At 37.5% G+C, this 22,668-nt stretch overlaps 2 protein-coding genes across 2 annotated transcripts; one reads left to right on the top strand and one right to left on the bottom strand.

Annotated features, from left to right (window-relative positions):
• Window positions 1-871: 871 nt before the first annotated feature.
• On the top strand, window positions 872-14,694 carry LOC139983743 (uncharacterized). Its single transcript, XM_071997470.1, has 8 exons — window positions 872-1,052; window positions 2,898-3,023; window positions 3,721-3,959; window positions 4,587-4,668; window positions 7,083-7,235; window positions 8,394-8,450; window positions 10,141-10,206; window positions 11,425-14,694. Exons 1-8 carry the CDS (start codon window positions 872-874, stop codon window positions 12,471-12,473), a joined length of 1,953 nt encoding a protein of 650 aa, XP_071853571.1. The 3' UTR covers window positions 12,474-14,694.
• Window positions 14,600-20,822, bottom strand: LOC139982957 (uncharacterized). Its single transcript, XM_071996181.1, has 4 exons — window positions 19,884-20,822; window positions 19,239-19,474; window positions 18,445-18,629; window positions 14,600-16,339 (listed from the first exon to the last, which is right to left on the bottom strand). The coding sequence occupies exons 1-4, from the start codon at window positions 20,278-20,280 to the stop codon at window positions 15,568-15,570; spliced, it is 1,590 nt and encodes a 529-aa protein (XP_071852282.1). The 5' UTR covers window positions 20,281-20,822; the 3' UTR covers window positions 14,600-15,567.
• Window positions 20,823-22,668: the final 1,846 nt, after the last annotated feature.

The raw sequence follows: 22,668 nt of genomic DNA, 5'->3' as shown, positions 1-22,668 counted from the left end.
CGTGATGGACAGAAGACTGTTGAAGGATATTCGTTTTCTGAACAGGTCATGGGTTTTTCATGTCAAGTACTGTCCAAGGCGCCAACGACAGCTGGCAGGGTGGAAGGGTCAGTTGACTCGTGGCCCGACTGGTATCACCGATAGCGGGCGTATGGCAAGCCGTTTTACTTTTTATTCGATATTTGATGATATCATCAAATATTTGGTGATATCAGCAAATAATTGTTGATATCATCAAATCATTTGATGATATCATCAAATAATTGCTGATATCAACAATTATTTGCTGATATCACCAAATAATTGTTGATATCAGCAATTCATTTGCTGATATCACCAATTCATTTGCTGATATCACCAATTTATTTGTTGATATCATCAAATAATTGCTGATATCAATAAATAATTGCTGATATCAACAAATATTTGCTGATATCGGCAAATGAATTGGTGATATCAGCAATTGAATTGTTGATATCAGCAAATCATTTGCTGATATCAACAATTCCAACATATCACTAATTAATTGGTGATATGAGGTACCGAATTGCTGATATCATTAAATGATTTGCTGATATCATTAAATGATTTGCTGATATCAGTAATTGAATTGGCGATATGTTGGAATTGCTGATATCAACAATTCATTTGCTGATATCAACAATTCATTTGCTGATATCAGTAATTCAAGCGTATCGAACCAACGTCTACAAAAAGGAATTGAAAACGAGCGCTAAAAACAAAACCCATCTACAAAACCCCGCTAATTCTGAAGTAATGGCCGTATACATGGTACAAACATTTCAAGCTACATCGGCTATAGCCTAGATATACATGTGTGACATGTGCACTGCATCGTACAAATTGCAAGATGGAAGAAGCCGGTCCAAGTTCCAATCTCGGTTCACAGCGAACCGTCCATAACCTAGTCGGAAGAGCAAGAGCAGCTATTGCCGTGTCTAGTTCGGAAGCAGAGAATGATAACGATTTCGATGTTGTCCGACAGACTTTCCGATCTTTTCGGAGACGTCGCGATACAGAAGAGAGCTTGCGTAAGTCTGACTCTGACGTTGGCCTAATTGGGTCCCCTGCCTTTTGTGTTTTAACATTAGACCTACAGTAGGCTAGGACTAATACTATAGTAACGCGGTACTAATTTAGAATCCGTACCATTCGACCCTACTTCCTAACCCGGTACTAATTTAGAATCCGTACCAATCGACCCTACTTCGTAACCCCTAACCCTATTCCCTTCTTCCTTACCCTACTCTCTAACCCCTTACCATATTACCTACTTCCTAACCCTAATTACTACTTACCCTACTCCTTAACCCTACTTTCTAACCCCTAACCTTATTCTGCCTATTCGAATTAAGCTTTACCATTCATATGGTACGGATTCTATAGTTAGGCCCTAACCCCTAACCCTATTCCCTTCTTCCTAACCCTACTCCCTGACCCCTAACAGTAACACTTTAGTTTCCAATTGCACAACTTTTTTTCTTGAATGTCCGTTTGCCGAATAAAAAACATTTAGGATCCACAGACTGATTGGCCATGACAAATATATGGCCTACTTCCTAACCCTAATTCCTAACCCCTAACCCTACTCGCTAACCCTACTTCCTAACCCCTAATCTTATTTTGCCGATTCGAAGTAATTAAGCTTTGCCATTCATATGGTACGGATTCTAAAGTTAGGCCAAGGTGGGAATTACTCACAGAAACTCCTTTTGTGTTTCTATTTTGTTAAAAATACAATAGGTCTAGCCTGGGGCAATATTATTCTATGCTAGTCCTACAGTGCTTTGTACAGTACTTAACCCAGGGCCCATGCTAGGCTATATGTTACAGACTACAGTACTTACACTAGGGGCTTGATGGCCTAGCCTGGGTTGGCCAAGCATAATAATTAAGTTAGGCCTAACACATTTGAAGCCTACTTCGGCCTAACACCAGGTGTTAATATAATAAAAGAATAACATGTAGGCTACTGTAATAAAAAGGCAAGGTTTAAAAAAACGTTCTAAGGGGAGAAAAGTGCTCCTCCCCTTTAAGAAATTTTGCCTTCAGAAGGGGGCTTAGATTCAAAATGGTTCTATCTTTTGCATTTTCTCAAACTTGTACTGTATGTTTATGCACTAGAAATTACCATTTTTTGTGAAGAACCCAGAAACCAACATGTTTTGAGAAACTAAGCAAACTATATTTGGAAATAAAGAAAATGTGAACAATTTTTCTTCTTATTATAAATGTTTTCACTAACCCCTTTGTTAATTTAAAATCAGTACATTTAAAGATGTACTGCATCTTCTGCCAACCATAAACCTAAAAAGTAGCGGATCCAGGGTTTGAAGGAAGGGGAACCAGTCATGAAGGCAAATCCCTCACATGGGAGCAAGAAAAGTGTGCCTATGACAGGGGGGGGGGGGGACTGGGGCAGAATATAAGCAGCTTTTGTTTGCAATTTCTCAGGTTTTGACGGCCTTAGAATCATAATCAATACAATTTATCAGCAAATGGCAGCAATAATTGCCAAAAATAATGACTTAAATATAATAATAAATAAATACCATATATTAAAGTGCTGTTATCATGAAATAAAACATGCTCAAGAGCACTGTACAAAGAACCAAAACCTGGAATATAAAATTACCAAACATGGTGAACATGCCTTCAAGTTTTAGGAAAATACAGAGGCTGTGGCTGGTTGAACCCCCACATAAATCTGCACCCATTAAGGATAGGGGGTTGGTGCTGATGTTGGTTTTAAAGTCATATCCTAGACACTGTCAAAGCTGACAAACTTTGTCCTATCATTCATTGACTCCATTCATAGGGCAGTTTTTAGTAAAACAAAAACATAAAGATTTTTTTTCCTTTTCTTTATAATTCAGGGTCTTCAAAGAGGGGTAGAAAATTTCGAGTGGAATGGAAGGGGACTCCTTTTCTTTTGAGAAGGTCCAATCCAGACTACTTTCCATCACCTGCGGAATGTAGATTTTTGAAGGAGCAACACTTTGGTGAGAAGATCTTATTTTCTTATATGAACCAGGCTTTTGACTTTTATTAAGTTAGAATCAAAAGATGGACATAGTTACTGAGTGAATTGATTATTGGAATCGATGTATGGCACTGAATTACTAAACATCTTACAGTACATCGATCCATCTTTTGCCAGTCCTTATCGTGTTGAAATACTATCATACATAGAGTTATATACTGTCCAAAAATGTATGATGGTGTAATGTACTTTGTCTGTGTATTACTAAAGAACTGGTCAAAATGCAAGTTCGGAAGCATGTTGATTATTTATTCATGGCACATGGCTCAAATTAGCCTCACTTAGCATTACTATATCATCTGCACTTCTCTTAATTACCCAATGTACGTAGCAGGCTAGTGCATTCTCAGTTACACCAGTTGTTTAAATCTTCAGTGTCCCTTTAATGTAACCACCATCCTGTGGTAGTCCTGCACGATACATACTTACCCAGATACTGTAGGGACCACGAGCAGTCATCATAGCATGAGTGCGTGTGTTTGAGACACCAGCTTGTATCAAACACTTAGCCGGCAAAATGGGAAATAATTATCTCAGCAAAATTTGCACTGTTTAATGACACAGTATCCCTTTCCCGCAGCTGTATATGAGAAATATATTAGCAAACACGATAGACTGATACATTTACTGTATGTGCGTTGTGTCTTTTACTCTAGGCACCCCAGATACTCCATTTGAACCATTTAACCGCAACTGGAGTATCGAGATGCTCAAGACAAAAATTTCAGAATTATACCCCGAGAAGTCTCTTGGGGTTATCGGCTTCAAATTTGGCAGGTGTGACAAAGGGAAGAAAATTCATCTAGTTGAGCCGACAAATGTAAGGGAACTCGAGAAGGCAGTGGGGAGAGGGAAACTTCTAGTCATTCCTAACAATGACATTGGACTTACTTCGGTAAGTGTAAGACGTATTGGGTATTGAATGAACATATACATGTGCAAGTTTCAGTGTGATCAGTTGTTCTGTGTTTTCATGTTAGCTTAATCTTTCCTTAAATTTCTAGTATGTCTATAATTAACTGGTAATATATGTCAATAGACTTAAAAGGGCCTTTGTTCGAATGCGTCCAGCAAGTGCAGAAATTTCAATTGGTAATACTTCAGTTGATGATATCATAACTTAATTTAAGGTACAGTATACATGAGTTTGTAGAAGATATCTTTGAGTTCTAGGTAAACAATACAATGAAATAATACAATGACAGTATGCTACCGTAAGTGCACTCTTTCTAAGACTGTGTTATCATACTGTACTTGAGGTTTTAATTGAACATCCGGGAATTATCAACCACATTCTAGGACTGATGGATACAAATCACTGTTAAAATTACTCAATGATTTATTTAGAAAATCATTCATTGCAATCACAATTTCCAAATTTTACTTTTTTCCTTTTTGTGTTAAAATGTTGCAATTCGTTCACCATAAGCCTTTGTGTTTACAGTACCTCATATTTTTTCATAATTTGTTTTTAGTAATTTTTATAAATGTTGTACAGTACCTATTACATTGTTTCTTACAGATTGAAAGCAGCAATAGACTGGAAGAATCTGGAACTCCAACTGTCACCTTTACTACACAGGATAGACAAAGCAGATCATCAGGTAAGCAAGTGATATCCTTTTTGGTTGCAACTATATGATTCACCTATCCATTGCAATTGACCTGAAGCTAGACTAGCAATACTGTCGCCAATATAAGTCATGTAACACTTCTATCGCCGTAGTTCACTAACCTAACCATGGCCTAAGAGTCAATGGTCATGATCTGCTTTAAAGAGTCACATAAGATCCAACCATAGACGTCAAGTGGTTCTCTGCCTTTGCAACATGATGCACAATATAGTTCCTGTTCTTTTAAGGATCAGGGATATTGCATTAGGCAGGGCATCATGAGGAGACAAGAATATTGGACTCTGGATATATCGTTAAAGGGTACTGTAGATGCAGTCACCACAATTTGCCTACAGTAGGTATATCCTGGTAACCTAATTCATGTACGCTATGTTTCTTTTCTATCATGTCACGTGACAATATTTTTGTTACTGGATCGCTAAATTCATGCAGGATAAATACCTTGGTTTACCTTTAAGATAAACGATAGTGACAATTCCACATTCAAGAAAAGATAAGATTTTCTTAGTAAATGCTTTTAATGATTTTCTGTTTACACATCCGAAAGAATGGAGTCAATTTGATGTCCTGAAGTGTTGTAAAATACCGCCTAAACTTGTCATTTTCTTGTTAAAAAAATGAGCATTTTGCGAAAAGCGGTATGGTGATCATGTGGTCTAAATCAACCTGTGACGAGACAGAGGGTTTGATGGACAGCTTATGTCCGTTTATGACCAGGGTTGAAGGTTATGTGTTGCTGCCGTGCCACACCATGTGCGTGTATGTAGTCTAAAGGTGCCTGCAACTAAAATACAGGGCCCAAATGTTGATTTAATCATGGGAAAAGAGGCAAGGCAAAAAGAGCTGGATAAAATTCAAAGTAGGGTATTTTTAGAAACCGTAGCAATGATAGTTATTGTACATTGTACCGGGCCCTGGAGGGGGGACAACCAAATGGTATCAATCATGAGAAAAGAGACAAGGATAATTCTTTTACGGTACACCTACAGTATTAGACATTTGGTATCCCAAAATACTAATTGCAGCAACTTTATATTGTACCGGGCCTGTGTAGGCAGCAATCAAAGAAAGGCCCTTCTGCCCACACATAATTCATTTATGTGAAAATGAGCAGGATAAATCTTTTAGTTGCATTGGACTCCTTGGACGTTGGGGTATCCAAAAATACCAATTACAACAACTTTATGATGTAACAGGACCCATGCAGACAGCAGCCAGAAAGGGCCTGTGGCCCACACATGATATTTAATCATGTGAAAAGAGAGCAGGATAATTTTTTTTATTGGTGCTGGACCCTATGATTTTTGGGTATACCCAAAAACCTATGACTGCAAATTTATCCTCTACCATGGCCCAGACAACTCCCCCCCCAAAAGGCCCATACATTATTTAACCATTTGCAAAGACCCAAGGATAATTCTTGTAGTTGCATTGGACCCTTTACCCATTGGAGAAAACCAAAAATTGCCCATCTACAACTTTTATCTGTACCGTGACTCAGGCAACAGCCATAAAGGGCCCATGTCCCACATATGATTTGATTATGTTAACAGAGAGCAGGATAAGTCTTTTAGGGGTGTTGGCCTCATTAGTCATTGCTGTATTCAACGACATCATTTTTTCCTGTAACAGGGCCCATGCAGCAACCTTAAAGGCCCAATTGCCCACACAGGAAGTAATCATGTTAAAATAGACAAAGGGCCCGGAATTCTTATTTTTAGAAAAATTATTCTGATTTAGCAATAATTCAACAGAAAATTCACCTCATTGTCGATTTTAACACATTCATGAAGGATCAGTTTATTATCACTCCTGTTTTATAAGCAACATTTATCGTTGCTTATAGGGTTAAGATTTTTGCTTGCTTGCTGCAACTCCATGGAGTTGCCGCCAGTGAACAAAATACAATCTCTTGCTGAGAGGAAATCTTTGCAGAAACCGTTGCAAAATTCTTTACATTAATTATCTGTTTATGTCATTTATTCTAGTGCTATTCAAGGTCATTGCATTGTTTGCAAATTCCTAAATTCATATAACTTATGGAGGCGCAAAATCAGTATTTTAGTCTCAATTTGTTTATACCTTTCCTGATGTCCTATTTGTAAAATTCAAAAAGTACGTTATTTGGTAGCATGTAAACTACTGTACAGTGGATGTAAGAATTGGAATTTTTTTTTCTGTCTCTATTTTTATACTTTAAATATAGAATGTTTAATGTTCTGAAAGTCATGAAAAGTACCGTACTTGAAAAGGAAATTCAAGGAGCTTTGTTAGATTTAGCTGGTGTTTCAGAATAATGTTGGGAGACTTGTATTCCCTTTGAGCTTGTAAAATACTAGTTATGTCAGTCTTATCTTCATTCCCTTTCTACTTGACATCAAAAGCACTCATGACAGCCTCAACATCAACATCACCTGCTAGAGTAACAACACCAACAGTACCTGCCACAGCTTTAGAACCAAATACCCCTACTTCAACAGCAACAGCCACAGATACCGCTACCTCGCAGCCAGCTGGACCATCAACGATGGTGTTAGGTAGGTCTTAAATTTATTTAGAAGACACGGGGGGACTAAGGTACAAGTATGTAAACATTTTACTTGCTAAAGTATAGTTATCTTAAAATTGAACAAGGAAATGATGAATGTTTGTCATATTTTATTTGAAAGATTCCCTGGGTTAGACAGCAGTCAACCACCCTATCCCACCCCACCCTCTCCCAAATGGTATTAATATACTGTACCTATATGGGATTGTGGGCATCACCCAGCATCAAGTCTGAATATTTTCACAACTGCAAATTTGGGTGGTTGACATATACCCACTGATAGTGTTTTGGTTATATATTGTAATGTAACTGTCATTATGCCATGAGGGGAGAGCCACATCAGTTACTATTATTTGGTAAACAAGTAAGTTTAACAATCCTAATGAAAGTTTGTTTGGTGTGTGGATGTCTGGTGCAATTAGCAGAATCCTTTTGATTTTGTGGATATGATAAGTGGATAGGGCAGAATTAGTTATTATTTGATGTTAGTTACTCTTCAACAACATCTGATTTTAGTCACCTTCACTACAAAGTCATTGGAAGTAAGCGTTCAATGAAGGATGTGGAATGTCCCAGTTATTTTAAAATTAAAATGACAGATATATTGGTAAGACACAGTGCACAGTGAATTGCGGGTAACCCCAAAATTGAAATAACCGCATACTATAAATACAGCAGGTGTCATTGAGAACTGTCTCTATAAACAATAGGAATCATCTGTTCTTTCGGATACTGTTAGTCATTTTCAAATTGAGCAAAGACCTACTGCATTAACTAAGTTGGTATCATCTATAAAAAATATTGACAGTTTAAGCTGTTTATAAAAATACCTTGTAATGACTTTTTTGTGTCGGTTCACCCTAAATTATTGTATGTAAAGTCAGTACAGTATATATTTTAACAGTGTTGGACAAAGTATGTGGTCTAGCACCGTGTTGTTTGTTTGAGTTCTTGATTTAAGTATGCCTTTTTTTCTCTTGAAAAATTATGTAACAGACAAAGTTGCAGTACATGTAGACTCAATCAATACTGGACTTAGTAATCCAACTTTCGTAAATCACTTCATTTCTTAGTAACATACTGCTTGGTGAATGCATTTTATAGAAATAGTTTCCAGTTCATCAAATTGTCTCTACTTATTTGTTAGATGCCGCTGCTGACGATGAGTTACCAGATTTTGACTTGCAGTTTAATGTCATGTATGGTAAATATATTCATCCCTCATTTTCAAAATCTGCATCATTATCACATGATCAATTCTACCTCATTATTTGTAGACATATAAATGGTAACAAAGAGCAGATGTGTATGCACAAATATATTGAGAAGGATACTATTACAGTTCTCATACTTGGTATGTAGATACCGCATTTTCATAAGAAAAACTCTCTTGACTTTGATGGCAGTTTAAGGTTATCTAAGGTCACCAGTGGTCAAACTTTCAAAACCTTGTGAACACATTATCTCAAGATAAGAAGCATGGATACTTTTCATATGTAGCATGTGGTTGTGTTGCATTAAGTAGGAGAACCCCATCATTTCTTTGTGAAGGCCAAAGGTCATCTCAGGTCATCAGAGGTCAGACTGTTAAAAAATCTGCCAAAAAATCTTTTGCTCTACAATTACCTTACTGTAATGTAACCCAATGCCTTTCTTGCATTCTGGTTGTTCCTCAAAGAAGGTTGAACTTTAAAATGAGTATTTATATTGCCCTTACTAGGTGAGTAGATGACTCATGATGTTTTTCATGGAGGTAGGGATGCACTGGATATCTGGTCCGGCTGGACTATGTGACCAGATAGTAAACAATATCCATGTCTGGGTCCGGCTAGATCTTTCATGAAATACGATCGAATCTTTCACAGATTCTGGGCAGAATTAATTCTTAGAAGGTGGTGGTACTGTAGTTTCATAAATACATGTAACATCTTTCCCCATTGTTTTTTTTTTAAATGTGTATTACATAATAAGAGATTGTCCAAGGTATGGTAGGTTAGGTGTTCATTTCACTTTTAATGTAAGTTGATTGTGGTTTCTTAAAATTTAGACAAGTTAAAAATTATTCACATCTAAAATTACCAGAACTGACAGTGAAGGCAATTTCAAAGTTATTCTATCCCCAGTTATCACACACAGAAAAGTATTAAAATGTTGTTGTTGATTAATCATTTGAACGGATGAACAGCCACATTGATGTCACTGGAAACAACCATTCAGAACATGTTTCCATTAAAATACTCAAGCAAAGTAATTTATTTTGCTGTTGTTCAAAAGCCTCAAATATGTGATTTTGAAGATTTTTACATCTTTTCACCATGAAATTTGACATTTTGCTTTGGAACCAAGTAATGTTCTGGATTTTTCCAGACCCTACATACAGTTATCACACCAAAAAGCTTCATTGATTTTCCAGTGCCTCATTTTGTGTGATTCTTTTTGGAGATAAAGCTGAGGTACAACAAATTTTATAATATGAATATCCACCAAAGTAAGCTGGGAGCAAAATGCATGCACTGACAGGGTGTCCACACAGTAGGGAAAAAAGGTAAAGTCTGGAATTTTTGTACGATCTTGAAAGTCCATGAATTGTGTAATATAGGTCTGGAAAAATTGCCATATGGTCTTGAAAATTAAAAACTTACACTTACGGTACTTGAGATCATGTTGGTACAGTATGTGTGTCCAGTGTCCACAGTGTGTAAATGCATTAAATCAAGTTTGCAGTTTTATTTCTTCCCAACATAATTCTTTCTTATTCAGTCTTAAAAATGGCCATCTTGGTCTTGATAAAGTCTTGAATTTCAGTATCTCGAAAGTGTGGGATCCCTGTAAAGAACTTTACTGCTAGGATTTTACCATACATAATGAGCATTTTTTTAATATTTTTTTTTAAGATCCACTTGATACAGATCCTCCTCCTAAAAGTGGAACAAATGAGATGGAACAGGACGTAAAGCAAGGTACAGACAGATTAAAAGTTTTTCACTGAGTTTAGCTTTTGATTACAGTGGCAAGATTTGGTATCATAACAATCTGTATCTGAGTACAGGCCGAAGTATGTAGGTATTTGAGAAGATTATGGAGAGGTTTTTCTATGTGTTGTGTACAAATAGACTGCTGTTCTTGTGTCAAAGGTCATGATAGGTCAAGGCAGGTTAGAATGCAATTCACAATAAATTGTCTCAGTCTATTGAAAAAGAAGCTATAATCAAGTATGTATTTTATAAACATACTTGAGCCATTTGATCTGGGTGTATCATATATGTACTTTTACAACAAGATTAGTTAAAGTATGCAATTCCAAAGATATTTTTCTGATGGATCTGCTACTGAGGCCAGCTACTACTAGAATCTTTGGTGCACCCCAGTATATTGACCTTACATATGAACTGTATGAAACAGAGAACTACTGCTGTTCACAAAATAGATGCAGTACCAAGTGATGAACTGTGGATGGCCTAAAAATAACATGAAAAGAGGATTTAACATTTGACTTCATAGCTCCGTTGGCAAAGCAAGCATAGAAAGTGGGAGGTCCCGAGTTTGAAATATATTAGAGTCATTTTACTTTCACCACTTCCATACTTTTGGTGTTATGTACAGTATATGTAGCATTACATATACTAACAATAATCACAGTGTAGCAGTGTAACTCCTAAAGTCTGTTGCACACTTCCAAACCTAAAGTAACACATCTCAATTCAACAGTCACATGCATGATAGCAGTGTGCATGTCTTCACTATGAAGACCACCTCAGTGAAGCCTGTATTAAGTGACATTATAAATGCCATAAAATATGTTGATTCTGCTCGTCTGACAGATTGCCATTTACTGTGGTTTTAGCAATGAGCAGTGTTTTGTATATTATCCAGTCAGGATACTTGAATGTACTGTATGTATGTTACTTTTCAAATGAGGAAAAACTATGGAAGAAAAGCATGTAAGTAGCTCAGAAAGTCAACTACATGCATAGAAGTCAGTTACAGGTTTGGCAGCAGCCAGTCACATTCGTATGATCATTGGATTTGACAGAAAACTAGGTCAGGATAAGAAAATCATGAATCTGAAGGTTATATTGAGTTTACATCTTGTCAAATATGGGCTGGCTCATTTTTCAGTGAGTTACATTGACTGATTTGCATTGTAATTTATCTATGGTTTTTTGTAATCTTTGCAGCTTTCTTAGAGTTGAACATGAGTCTGTCTGGAGAAGTGGAGGTCACAATTAAGCGTGAAGAGGTGGTTGACTGTCTCTTTAACATTCACACTAATCCTGAGATTTGTAAACAAAAGATGAAAGTTTGCTTCGAAGGGGAGTCTGGAGATGATTTTGGTGGCCTTACAAAGGAGGCTCTCACCCTTTTCTGGAACAACGTAACAAAGGAATTCTTCACTGGTGAACATATCACTGTACCTGGCCTGCCACTTCACCGCCTTCGCAAAGAGGAGTGGAAGTTCCGATCGCTTGGCAGGATTTTGACTCATACTGTTGCATTAACAGGTGCATTACCCTGTCGACTTTCCCAGTCAGGAATTATTGCTATGGTGTTTGACAGTGGTGTAAATCCAGAGTATCTCTGGAAGGACTTCCTCATGTTTGTTTCACCTGCAGAAAATGTTTTAATTTACAAGGCTTTAAATGACTTTGCCTCACTGACACCTACCTTGTTGGATCGCCTTACTACATTTTTCAGTGTAAATGGCTTACTTGAAGTGCCAAAAAGAGATGAAATAAGAGACCAACTTTTGGCAATTGCAACAGAGAAGCTGGTGAAGTCTCCAAGCCGTTTCTACGCTCTGATGAGGGAAGGCATTCCAGAAGCACACCTCGGTCTGTTCTGGCGTCATCTTTCTCTGGAACACGTGTCGTACATAATGGACTCACAGAGACCTACTCCATCAAGAGTTGTAGAAGCTCTTCGTACCGCTGATGACTTGAGACCTCAAGAAGAGTGTGTTTTATATTTCTTAACGGAGTATATACGATCACTTGACACTGATGATCTTCTTAACTTTTTACTGTTTGCAACTGCATCAATCCACCTGCCAGAAGGAGGAATAACAGTGTCTTTTGTTGCCACCTCAGGACTGCTGCGCAGGCCAGTGGCACATACTTGCTCCAACACACTGGAAATCAGCACAGCATACAACAGCAGCCAAGAATTTAAACGGGAAATGAATTTGTATTTAAGAGATAAGTATTCCTACCAATACACACTTCCATAAACAGTCTCCCTTTCGGTATTTCTTTGTTCATGTACGTGTTGACTTTTTTATTACATTTAATTCAGGGTTGCCATGCACTAGCCATCACCTTAAGTTTTTAATGTTTCCTACATTCCATCCATTTCTGGCAACTATTTTTGCATACACTATTTTGATACTTTGACATTTTGTAGTAGCCATTTGTTTAAATTTTAGATTCACTTGTAGACGTCAATTCTTGCCCTGTTGTTTATTGATACATGTGTATTATAAAGTAAATGCTTAAAGGGTGCCAAATAAGTCTAAGTTTTTTTTTCACAAAGATGCAGAGGGGTTCCAAGTGACATTTCAAGATTACATTTTCTTAAATCAATTTCACATTAATATATTTTATTTTATTTTTCTTCCCAATTATTGATAAGTATCTGGTCTTTCCTTATCGTTTTGCTGTTTAGATCTAAGGACAATTTAACATAGCTTCCGTTTAAGAATAATGTGCTTACAACTCAAATAGACAGGAGCAACTCACAAATGTGCTGAATTTAAGAAAAAAAGGTCTCAACAAAAGACAAGTTGCAAACTTGGTGACCTGATGTAGATGAGCTATGTAATGACCCAAGAAGTCATTAACATCTACCTGGTAGTAAAGCCTCTCCTTTTTCAGCTTCAGTTTATGTTTGTAATGTCACTTTAGGTATTAGCATGTATGTTATGAGAAATCTTATACATCTTCTTTACTTTTTTATCAATTACCATTCCTCTTTTATTTTAGTGCTGTTCCATTTAACTGCAAGGATCACTATCATTGTCAAGGTAATCTCTATAACAAAGATTCTTGTATAAGCATTAATTATATTTCAGTAAGAATATTGTTTTCATAAAGACGAGAGGGACACAGACAGCTGTAATCACAGAGCAATATATTCCACCAACACAGTGATAGTGTTGTTTTGTTCATACCGCAGACTCTCATTTCATTCAACGTGAATTGATCTGTATTAGTTTAAACTTAATAATCTTTTTGTACTTTGACTTTAAATATGATACTTGACATTTTCTTTCAAAGTTGCACTGGCTGACCCAAATGGATCTTACCAATGAAATACCTCTAACTGACATACATGATCCTTTAATATTTTACAAAATGTGTGGGTTGTGGTTATACTTTTGAATAGTCCACATACCTTTAAGTACCATTGCATACTGATAAACTATGAACGTTACCTGTACCTCTTAATCTCTTTTGGACGTGTCTCCAGCTGCTTTTTACAATCAGTTGCATGTAAAGACATACTTCATATTTCATTTAGGACAAACCTTGTCATGATACCATTACAGAAATATCTTGTTTTCAGGCCCTTACCAAAAGTTTATATTCCAACTTGCCAAAATATTGAAGTATGATCGGTGCATATCAGGCTCACATTAGCCTTATGAAAGCCACTATTAAGTACCTTAATCCATCAAAAATAAGAACAAGTAAAACTACGCACATAATTTCAGCAAATGTATTCTGCCTTACTCATGATTTTTAGCCTTGTCTTTCTAATTTCACATATTATGTAAAGTATCAGCAGTGATGTAATATCCTATTTTGGTAACTTTGTGTGCTATCGGTGTTTTCTTGCCTTTATAATAAATTTTGTTTTTAATAGAGACAATTTTTTTTATCTTTCTCATCATATATCGTGCAGGTTTGCAAATCGTTTTAGTGACAACTTTTTGATTTGATTGAAGAGAGCAAACCAATAAGTCAGAATTTGAGAAACACTACTTAAACTGGCTGTCGGCTGAACAAGTTACATTCAGTTCACCTTTCCACTGGTGTTGTAAAACATCACAAAGGATGTTTAGGAAGGGTAAAACAAGAAATTTGACAGGATCAGCTGATGTTTCACACTTGAGTAAGGGCGACTGCCTATGCCATTTTAAAGAGTTTCAACAAGATCATCCCTGAATTTAACACCATTACATTTCCATCATCAAAGTCATTGACTACACCTTATGTTTCTGGCATGTGCATAACAGATTATTCCCATCTTTTAGCCTACCTCTCCTTAAAATACTTAAATAGTAGTTATGAATATGGTAAGTGCCAAATGAATGAGTTGTATGTATTTGCACTAGTCCTCATTTTATTTGTTCAACATGAATGTAGTTCATAGTTCATACTGCCGTAGATTTCCACGACCCTTAAAAAAAAAATATGAAAAAAGGTCAAATGATTTTGCAACATCCCATATTATTGCTGACCAGAAGTGCACAGGTATTGGAATATTCATTAATGCATGCTTCTACATACAGTATCAGGTTGAAGTTCAAACCATATTTCACTTCCTAAGTGATGATATTTATTCATATTTATTTCTAATTGATTCAAGGAAACTTAACCTCTATGAAAAACAAAAGCGATCAGCTACTTACCAAGGGCTACATAAATACAAATTTTCACTTCTTGAGATCTGGTGTTTACAAGGTTTTGAGAGTTTTCACTCTTGACCTTGAATGACCTTTGACCTCCATGAAAAACAATAGGGATCATCTACTCACCAAGGGCTATCTACAATGCAAGTTTGAAGTTCAAGCAACTTTCCCTTCTTGAGATGGAGTGTTTACAAGCCAAGGCGTCACACACGCACACACAAAGTAAAGTGAATTACAGCAGTACCAACATCTTTTATGCAAAATAAGCTTTACATTTGGAAAAATATGAGAAATAGCCTTTGATGAAAACAATGATTTTAGAAAAAGGATTAATTTTCCAGAGGACCTTTAACAGCTCAGGAAAACTAGATATTTCCATTAAGTTAACATTGTTTTTATATGTGTAACATAAGTCAGAGATATTCAGTGACTTTGTGTCACATGCCTAGCTTTCTCTGAAGATGATATCGAATGCAGTTATCCTAACTACCTGTGAAAAAATTTTAAGGTTTTAAAACTGATGGAGATAAAACATTAGTTAGCTAATCATGCAAAATTCATAGACTTTAAGGAATTTTCCTCAAGTTGCAAATTTTGCCATCAGTGTCTTATAGTCGGCTCTACAACGCCATCACCATCTCATAGATTCCTTCGGCAAGGATTTAAAAATACAAAACACATTTTCAGCTCATCACAACATTTCATTTAGGATGGTGACACATCTTCTGTATTTCAATTTGCTACCTCCATTGGTGTTGTCCACTGCATTTCTCAGTTGCTGCATCTGATCGTTGTCAAGACCTTCTATTGAGTGACTGTCAACACCATCCATGGATACAGTTCTTCCCACTGTTTGCTCACTGCCTTCTTCATCATTAGCCTCCAAGAGAGAACACAATTTTGCTTCTAGGTTGTCATCTTCCTCTTGAAACATCTCCCTTACTACTGTTGCTGTTGAGTTTGTGTTCTCTAGAAAACCATCTAGCCAAATTTGATGAGGTGTTCTACTTTGCTCTGTTCTAATTTTATGGCTGTTCCACCCATTTCTGAACTGTTCCAGGAGCTGATTGATTTCATCCAGATAGACAAATTTAAGTGCAAACATTTCTGTGGGGCTGTCAATGTGTAAGAGGTCATTGTCTTCTAATTTATAAAATTCTTTATAAAAAGTTGAAGTGACATCCTTGTGAACATCTCGCCACAGACGCTCGATTCTTTCATTATGTACTGATTGTCCAGTGATGTGGCTTCCCCGTCCACTTCCTCTTAACAAATTCATGAGAAGGGCAACATCAATGTTTTCACTGCCATAGTCTGACCTGACACGGGAGGGAAGACCATACCTTTTGGCAGCTTGCACAAATGATCTCTGAACAACATCAGCCTGGTTAGTTGTAGAACAATTTAGGTACACAACCATGCGTGAATAACCGTCGATGCCACCATGTGTCACAAATCCCCATCTGTGTGAAACAAAACAAATCTTCATATCATTTACAGTACTAAAACTTATGTTTCGATCATGCCATGAGTTGCAGGTTTATTAGACATTTGGTTCTGTAATAATGGTGTTACAGGCAAAGCATCACAAAACAGTACAATAAAACAGAAGGAACAAGAATGCAAAAATTGATTGAGGTTTGATGACTTCATTACACTAGACATCTGCTCGTTCACCAGAAATAGTTCTTAAAATATAAATGTCCTGAATAGCTTTTGGATCTACCAGTACACTATGGCATGTACAAAACACATCACTCTTCTGTGGAAAATCACCCACAATAAACAATAGGGGTCATGTAGTCAATGTGAGCAACCTCACACCAACTATGAGAAGTATCCATTATTACTCCCTTCAAATATTGTGTTTAGGTTTTCAGAGTTGACCTCTGGTGACCTCAAAATGTTCTGAATTGTTGTTCTCAGTAAGATGAATGTGACTCACGGTATTCATAGCCCAGCCAACATGCCCAGCTGGGCTTAGAGGTAGTCTGTATTGGTCCCAAATTATAGCATGCTATAATTTCTAGACGTTTTCAAAAAGTACTTTCCTGGAGGTCTTTACTATCCAAATTGTTCTCAGACATTCTAAATGAACACAAGATGACTAAATTTCCCAGTGAGGTAAATTTCTTGAAAAAAATATATCAAGAGTAAAGTAACCTATGTTTTGGCTAATGTCGGGCTTTCTGTTTCTCTGGAGCCCAGCTGGCTCCCAAGCGCGGCCCAACTGGGCAAACACTCTTATTTGATTGATGTTTATTTCTTAGAAAATTCATGTTGTTGGCATTTTGTGTGTTATTGGGAGTTTTAAGTTAAAGGATAGGCTATGTGATTACAGCTTAATGTCAATCTAAAATTTAGTTCAATTTTTGCTGGGCTGCAGCTGGGCTATTGCTGGAGTTTCCCACTATTTGGAGCCCAGCTAGGGCCCTACTGGGCACTTCTTTGGACAAAAACTCTTCAGTTCATAAACCCAATTTTGGCAACCTTGAAAAAAATATAAGAAAAAAATTAACATGCTTGTATCTGGCTTAACCCTTACAAAAACTTCACACATGTTTTCCTGCCTACCGTTTTGGGATGTACTTATTTATCAAGCAAGGCCATATATACTGTAGCTAGGCCTGTAGCGGTTAATTACCCCACGGACAAGTTTGAATTTTGAGAAATAAATGTGTGTCATATATGGTATTCTACAGTGTGTAGACTAAATCCGTGCAGCTATTCAAATTGAAGTTTTCTCATAGCTTTGAGTCCAAACAGTATCTATTGGTGTGTTTAAGCATCAGTCATCACCTACTGCCTTAATGGAGGATCTGAACAGAAACCGCCCAAATGAAAGAAGAGAAAAGGCACCTAACTATATGCATATTACTTGCTTTCATGCCCATAGGGTTTACCCAAAAAGCAGCTGGAGCCCACCTATAACCCAACCATAGCCCAGATGGAGCCCGGCTGGGCCTAAGTCGGGCTAGCTCAGTTGGGGCCCACCTAGGACCCACGTGGGCCCCGGTTGGGACAAACACGGCTTGGCCTCAGCTGGGAATGTTGGCTGGGAGGTTCAAGGACTAACTGACAGCAACTTTAAAGAAATTAATAGATTGTGAAAAAATTGATATATTGGGATTACTGTGGATATGCCAACCTTGGAATTGTCTTCTTGTTTTTTCACTATGTGGCCAGACAGCCAGGCCGCACTGGATATCCGGTGCATCCCAAGGCTTTACAGCGAACAAGCCAATTGAATACATCGAGGCAGTCACCCGAGGACATTTTGACAGTGTGTAGTATGAAGTCTAGCTTTTTATATACCGAACAGTGTGTTAGTCTGTTGATTATTTAAAACCATCACAGGGAATAATTTAGTGTTCAAATTTTGCCTAGCATTTCTGAGGTTTTTTCAGTTCTTAAGCATAAAAACATTAAAACCCTGGGGTTATGCATGGGAAAAAACTACTACAGATTTTCCATTTGTGTAGCATTTTGACCAGTTTGTATAGCAAAATGAGATGTGATACTGGATAAATTATTCCCTGCACGTCCATAGAGCAAAATTGAGACAAACCTAATGAGTTTCATATGGCCATCTATATGCCAAAGACTGTTGGGTGTTGGAACAAAGTAAGTTCTTCTGGCCACGGTCCTTCCCCATCTACTGGCAGTTCCCACCGGATCAGCTGTACGCAACATGGAGCGAATTTTTTGCCGTGGGACCAGAATTCCTTGGCTCCTAAGGTATCCATTTATCATCTGAAAATTAGAAAAGCATACAATATACAGCATCAGAAAACCACAGGGGGCAGCATGCAATTCCACCATGGAAAAGACAGAAAAAAGGTCCCATAATTGCATTGACTGGGCTGAAAAAATATAGGAAAAGGGAAGAAAATGGCCCCATAAATTCTCATCACAGAATATGAGATGAAGCTATTCTTATTTTTTTTCTGGTAATGAAGTTTCTTTGGCCAATCTCAGCCTAGTTTTGATAGAAACTGCTACCAGCCAAGATCAGTCTGTGCTGATAGACCATACACCATTGTTAGTGAGCGACCATGCTAGAAAGTTTGTTTAACCTTTGGGATCAGTATGTACATAGATATTGTTGATATTTTTCCCACACAGGCAAACATATGCCGTGTACCACTATTAACACGAAAACACACGTGTTTTCGAAGATACCAACTAGCATTTGCACTGCTAAATTTGACAGTGAAATATCTGCCATTTACCCTACAAAACCATCATCTTATATACAAACAGTTACCCACCAACTGTTATGATTGACCTACTTATTTGAGAATCTTTTGCAACTTCAATTCTTCAGAATGGAAAGAATGTATTATTGTAACATGAACAAACCTCTGTGCCACTATTTGGGTGCTGCTTACTCAAGTTAGTAATAATGGCTGTTAGGTCTTCTTCACTCATGTTTGTGTAACGTTGTCTCATTTTCATCCCATGTTGGTAAAGGAGCTTGTACACAGCAGCAACTGAACACTTAAAATGTTGCGCCATTCTCTTTGCAGAATAACCCTTTTCATACAGGTAACGCAACTGCTCAAATGGTATTTCCAATCTCGGCCTTCCTCTTCGACCTGTTGAACAGCAAACGTAAACACACACTGTCACTAAGAAAAGACAAACAGATTCACAAACAAACAGTGACGTAGCCAGAAATTTGGAAATAGGATGTTAAACTTCCGCAGTCACATGCAACATTGCATTTTGACTTATGAAAGATAATCTAGAGTGCCAAACTTGTGTGCGAGTGTAATGACATACCGTACATTATACAACGGGAGGGGAAAGGGGACTAAGTTACACAGTACTACTACTGCCACTGGGAGTGGTACAGTAACTCCTCATGCACTTGTTACAGGGAGGACAAGCGTTGGGCAAGCACCGAAGGGCCAGGCCTATAAACCTATAGATGAGAGGCTATGACAAATAATAACGGGGTGGTTAAGTAGTTCAATATGAAAGACCAAAATGTTAAAAGTATACCATGGTCGGCGACAGAAACAGGCTGGTAAATGTGCCCATTAGACTGGCTCCCCGATTGTGCCTGCAACGTTCCGTCTGGCTGTGCCTGTGCGTCTGCGATAGAAAGGAGCTGATCTAGCACAGCTGCTATAGAATTGAACCTGTGCTCATCGATGCTCGCGTTAATCCGTTCTAAATTTCTCTTTGCTTGGAGAAGACGTTCTTTCGCTTCAGAAGCATTGTCATTGTCAGTTAAGAGCCGCTCTACTTCGCCCAAAATCCGAGAAATTCTGTCAAGAACGATCTGTGCTTCATCATTTACAGCCATCGCCATGGTGAAAGTACCGCTATCCGTACCCTGTTGTCTCGTCACTGTCATTTGCATGTACTGCACAGTACACTGACATCGTGTGCGCATGCTTGTAAGGCGGGCTGTCACGGTTGAATTACTGATATCATCGTCACGGTTGAATTACTGATATCAGCAAATGATTTGTTGATATCATCAAATGAATTGGTGATATCAACAAAAGCCTGCATTAGTGATATGTACGGTTCATTTGCTGATATCATTAAATCAATTACTGATATCACCAATTGATTTGTTGATATCAGCAAATGAATTAGTGATATGTTGGAATTGTTGATATCAGCAAATAATTAATGATATCAACAATTATTTGATGATATCAGCAAATAATTGTTGATATCATCAAATGATTTGCTGATATCATCAAATGATTTGCTGATATCACCAATTCATTTGCTGATATCACCAAATAATTGCTGATATCTGCAAATATTTGTTGATATCAGCAATTATTTGTTGATATCAGCAATTATTTGATGATATCAACAAATGAATTGGTGATATCAGCAAATGAATTGGTGATATCAGCAAATGAATTGCTGATATCAACAATTATTTGGTGATATCAGCAAATAATTGTTGATATCAGCAATTATTTGATGATATCATCAAATGATTTGATGATATCAACAATTATTTGCTGATATCATCAAATATTTGATGATATCATCAAATATCGAATAAAAAGTAAAACGGCTTGCCATACGGGCGCAGCTACCCGTGAACCAGCACAAGCGGCATCCTGCTCCGCATGCCATTCCTCTAACACAATCTCCGCCGTTTTGTTCACCTCCGCCGCCTCAGTGGACAGTCTCGGCCAGAGCGGCAACTTCGTTCAGTAACAAGGTGGAACACGCAAAAAGTTCAAAGCCTCCACCGGGGGCTAGTGTCGGACACTGGGGCGATCAACGGGGCATCAGGTGGATACGGTGTCAGAGGCCGGGACGGACCGCTACAACCACGGCGTATTTTTCTGGTTTGTCATGTGAGAATCCGCCCTTTAGTAGCACGGACGTTCACTAGTGGACACTGGCCGTTTCTGTACCATTCAAGGTTATTAGTTTGGAATATAAGCTTGTATATTACGTAACTATTTTCCTCTCAAGTAGCCTGATTTCCCTTAGCCATGCAGCCAAATAAGATGTTATTTTTACGTTTGATGATTGTTTTACTGTAATAAAAGTCTTAGCTGGATTATTTATACCCAATTTAGTGGTTGAATTTTCCAATTTGTTGCAATATTCATCCAAATAGACAAGTTTGAGAAGTTTAATTCCGATCTGAACTTTCAAATCGTGCCGATCCCTGAGCGTACATCCTCCCCAGGAGAAAAGCCCGCGCATTTCAGTTCAGGCGCTACATCCCTCCAATGTTTGTTTCGTTTCAGGTTTGCCGAACTTAGGCTAAGCATAGCCGTAATATAACTAGCGTTAGGCCTAAGCTAGTACAATGCTAGGTAAACTTAGCCTCACGCTAGACTAGTTTGAGAGTTTCTATAGTATAAAGGTGGGTCTATTACATGTACGTTGTCGGTTATGTAAGGGTTTTGACAATACGTACGAGTCTAAGATGATAACCTACACATCTAAGTTATCTTCTGGAAGCCTTTGATGTACTTTCGATGAACCTTTTGAAGTAAGTACTAAAGTATATGCTTAACTTGTTCTTTAATTTAAATGTATAGTTGGCTTACAAATAGTAGTACTAAGCTACTTACTAATACTAAACTAGTACTAGCCTAGTGTACTTAAGTCTAACTAGTATTAGGCCTAGTAATAGTAGTAGTACTAGTACTACTAACTAATTACTGCTATACTACTAGTACCAGGCCTAGCCTAGTGTACTTAAGTCTAACTAGTAATAGTAGTACTAGAAGAAGACCTAGTCTACCTACGCTATAAACAAGACAGAGCCTAAGCAAAGCCGCTATTCGCTTGAAATTGGGTGCCTTTGCAGTGGTGTTTGAAACAAGAAAATCAAAACACCATCCTTGTACCAAATTGTGGCATGTAATCAGCCAAGGCTAGGCATAGGATATAAATTGACTTCGTTCACAAGAATATAGAAATTGTCCACCTGCAAGAAAGACAATGTATCATGATACTAAAGTAAATTACACAGGGCAGTTACAAATAAGTAGGCCTACACAAACAACCAAAAATTAGTAGAATTTTTCAAACACTACTTTAAAAATAACACCACAATTGCAGCAGGCTGTACAGAAAAAGCAATTTAATATTCTGAGTTTTAATAGCCAGAGAATGAAAGATAAAATGATAGCAGGTTTAGGTCATAGAAGGCTGACTGGGCCTACTACTGCATTGAATTACTTCCCACATAATCTGGACATGGATGGGGACTACTGTCATTCCAAAGGGAAGCAGCTCGTTACGTACACACAAGGTACACACAGTCCGTCCTGTACCTCACTAATCA

The sequence above is a fragment of the Apostichopus japonicus genome, chromosome 16, assembly GCF_037975245.1.
Source record: "Apostichopus japonicus isolate 1M-3 chromosome 16, ASM3797524v1, whole genome shotgun sequence".
Taxonomy (NCBI): domain Eukaryota; kingdom Metazoa; phylum Echinodermata; class Holothuroidea; order Aspidochirotida; family Stichopodidae; genus Apostichopus; species Apostichopus japonicus.
The sequence above is the reverse complement of the archived record's forward strand: the minus strand, read 5'-3'. Positions and strand labels throughout refer to the sequence as shown.

Bases quoted from the DNA above. Each gene is read 5' to 3' on its own strand.
- LOC139983743 (XM_071997470.1), top strand. From the start codon at position 872: ATGGAAGAAGCCGGTCCAAGTTCCAATCTCGGTTCACAGCGAACCGTC. The intron at 7,236-8,393 runs GTAGGTCTTAAA...CTTATTTGTTAG, and splicing joins ACCATCAACGATGGTGTTAG to ATGCCGCTGCTGACGATGAG. The intron at 10,207-11,424 runs GTACAGACAGAT...TAATCTTTGCAG, and splicing joins GGAACAGGACGTAAAGCAAG to CTTTCTTAGAGTTGAACATG.
- LOC139982957 (XM_071996181.1), bottom strand. From the start codon at position 20,280: ATGCGCACACGATGTCAGTGTACTGTGCAGTACATGCAAATGACAGTG. The intron at 19,475-19,883 runs GTATACTTTTAA...GCTGTTCAACAG, and splicing joins TGTTTCTGTCGCCGACCATG to GTCGAAGAGGAAGGCCGAGA. The intron at 16,340-18,444 runs GTTTGTCTCAAT...TGTTTCACACAG, and splicing joins GGCCATATGAAACTCATTAG to ATGGGGATTTGTGACACATG.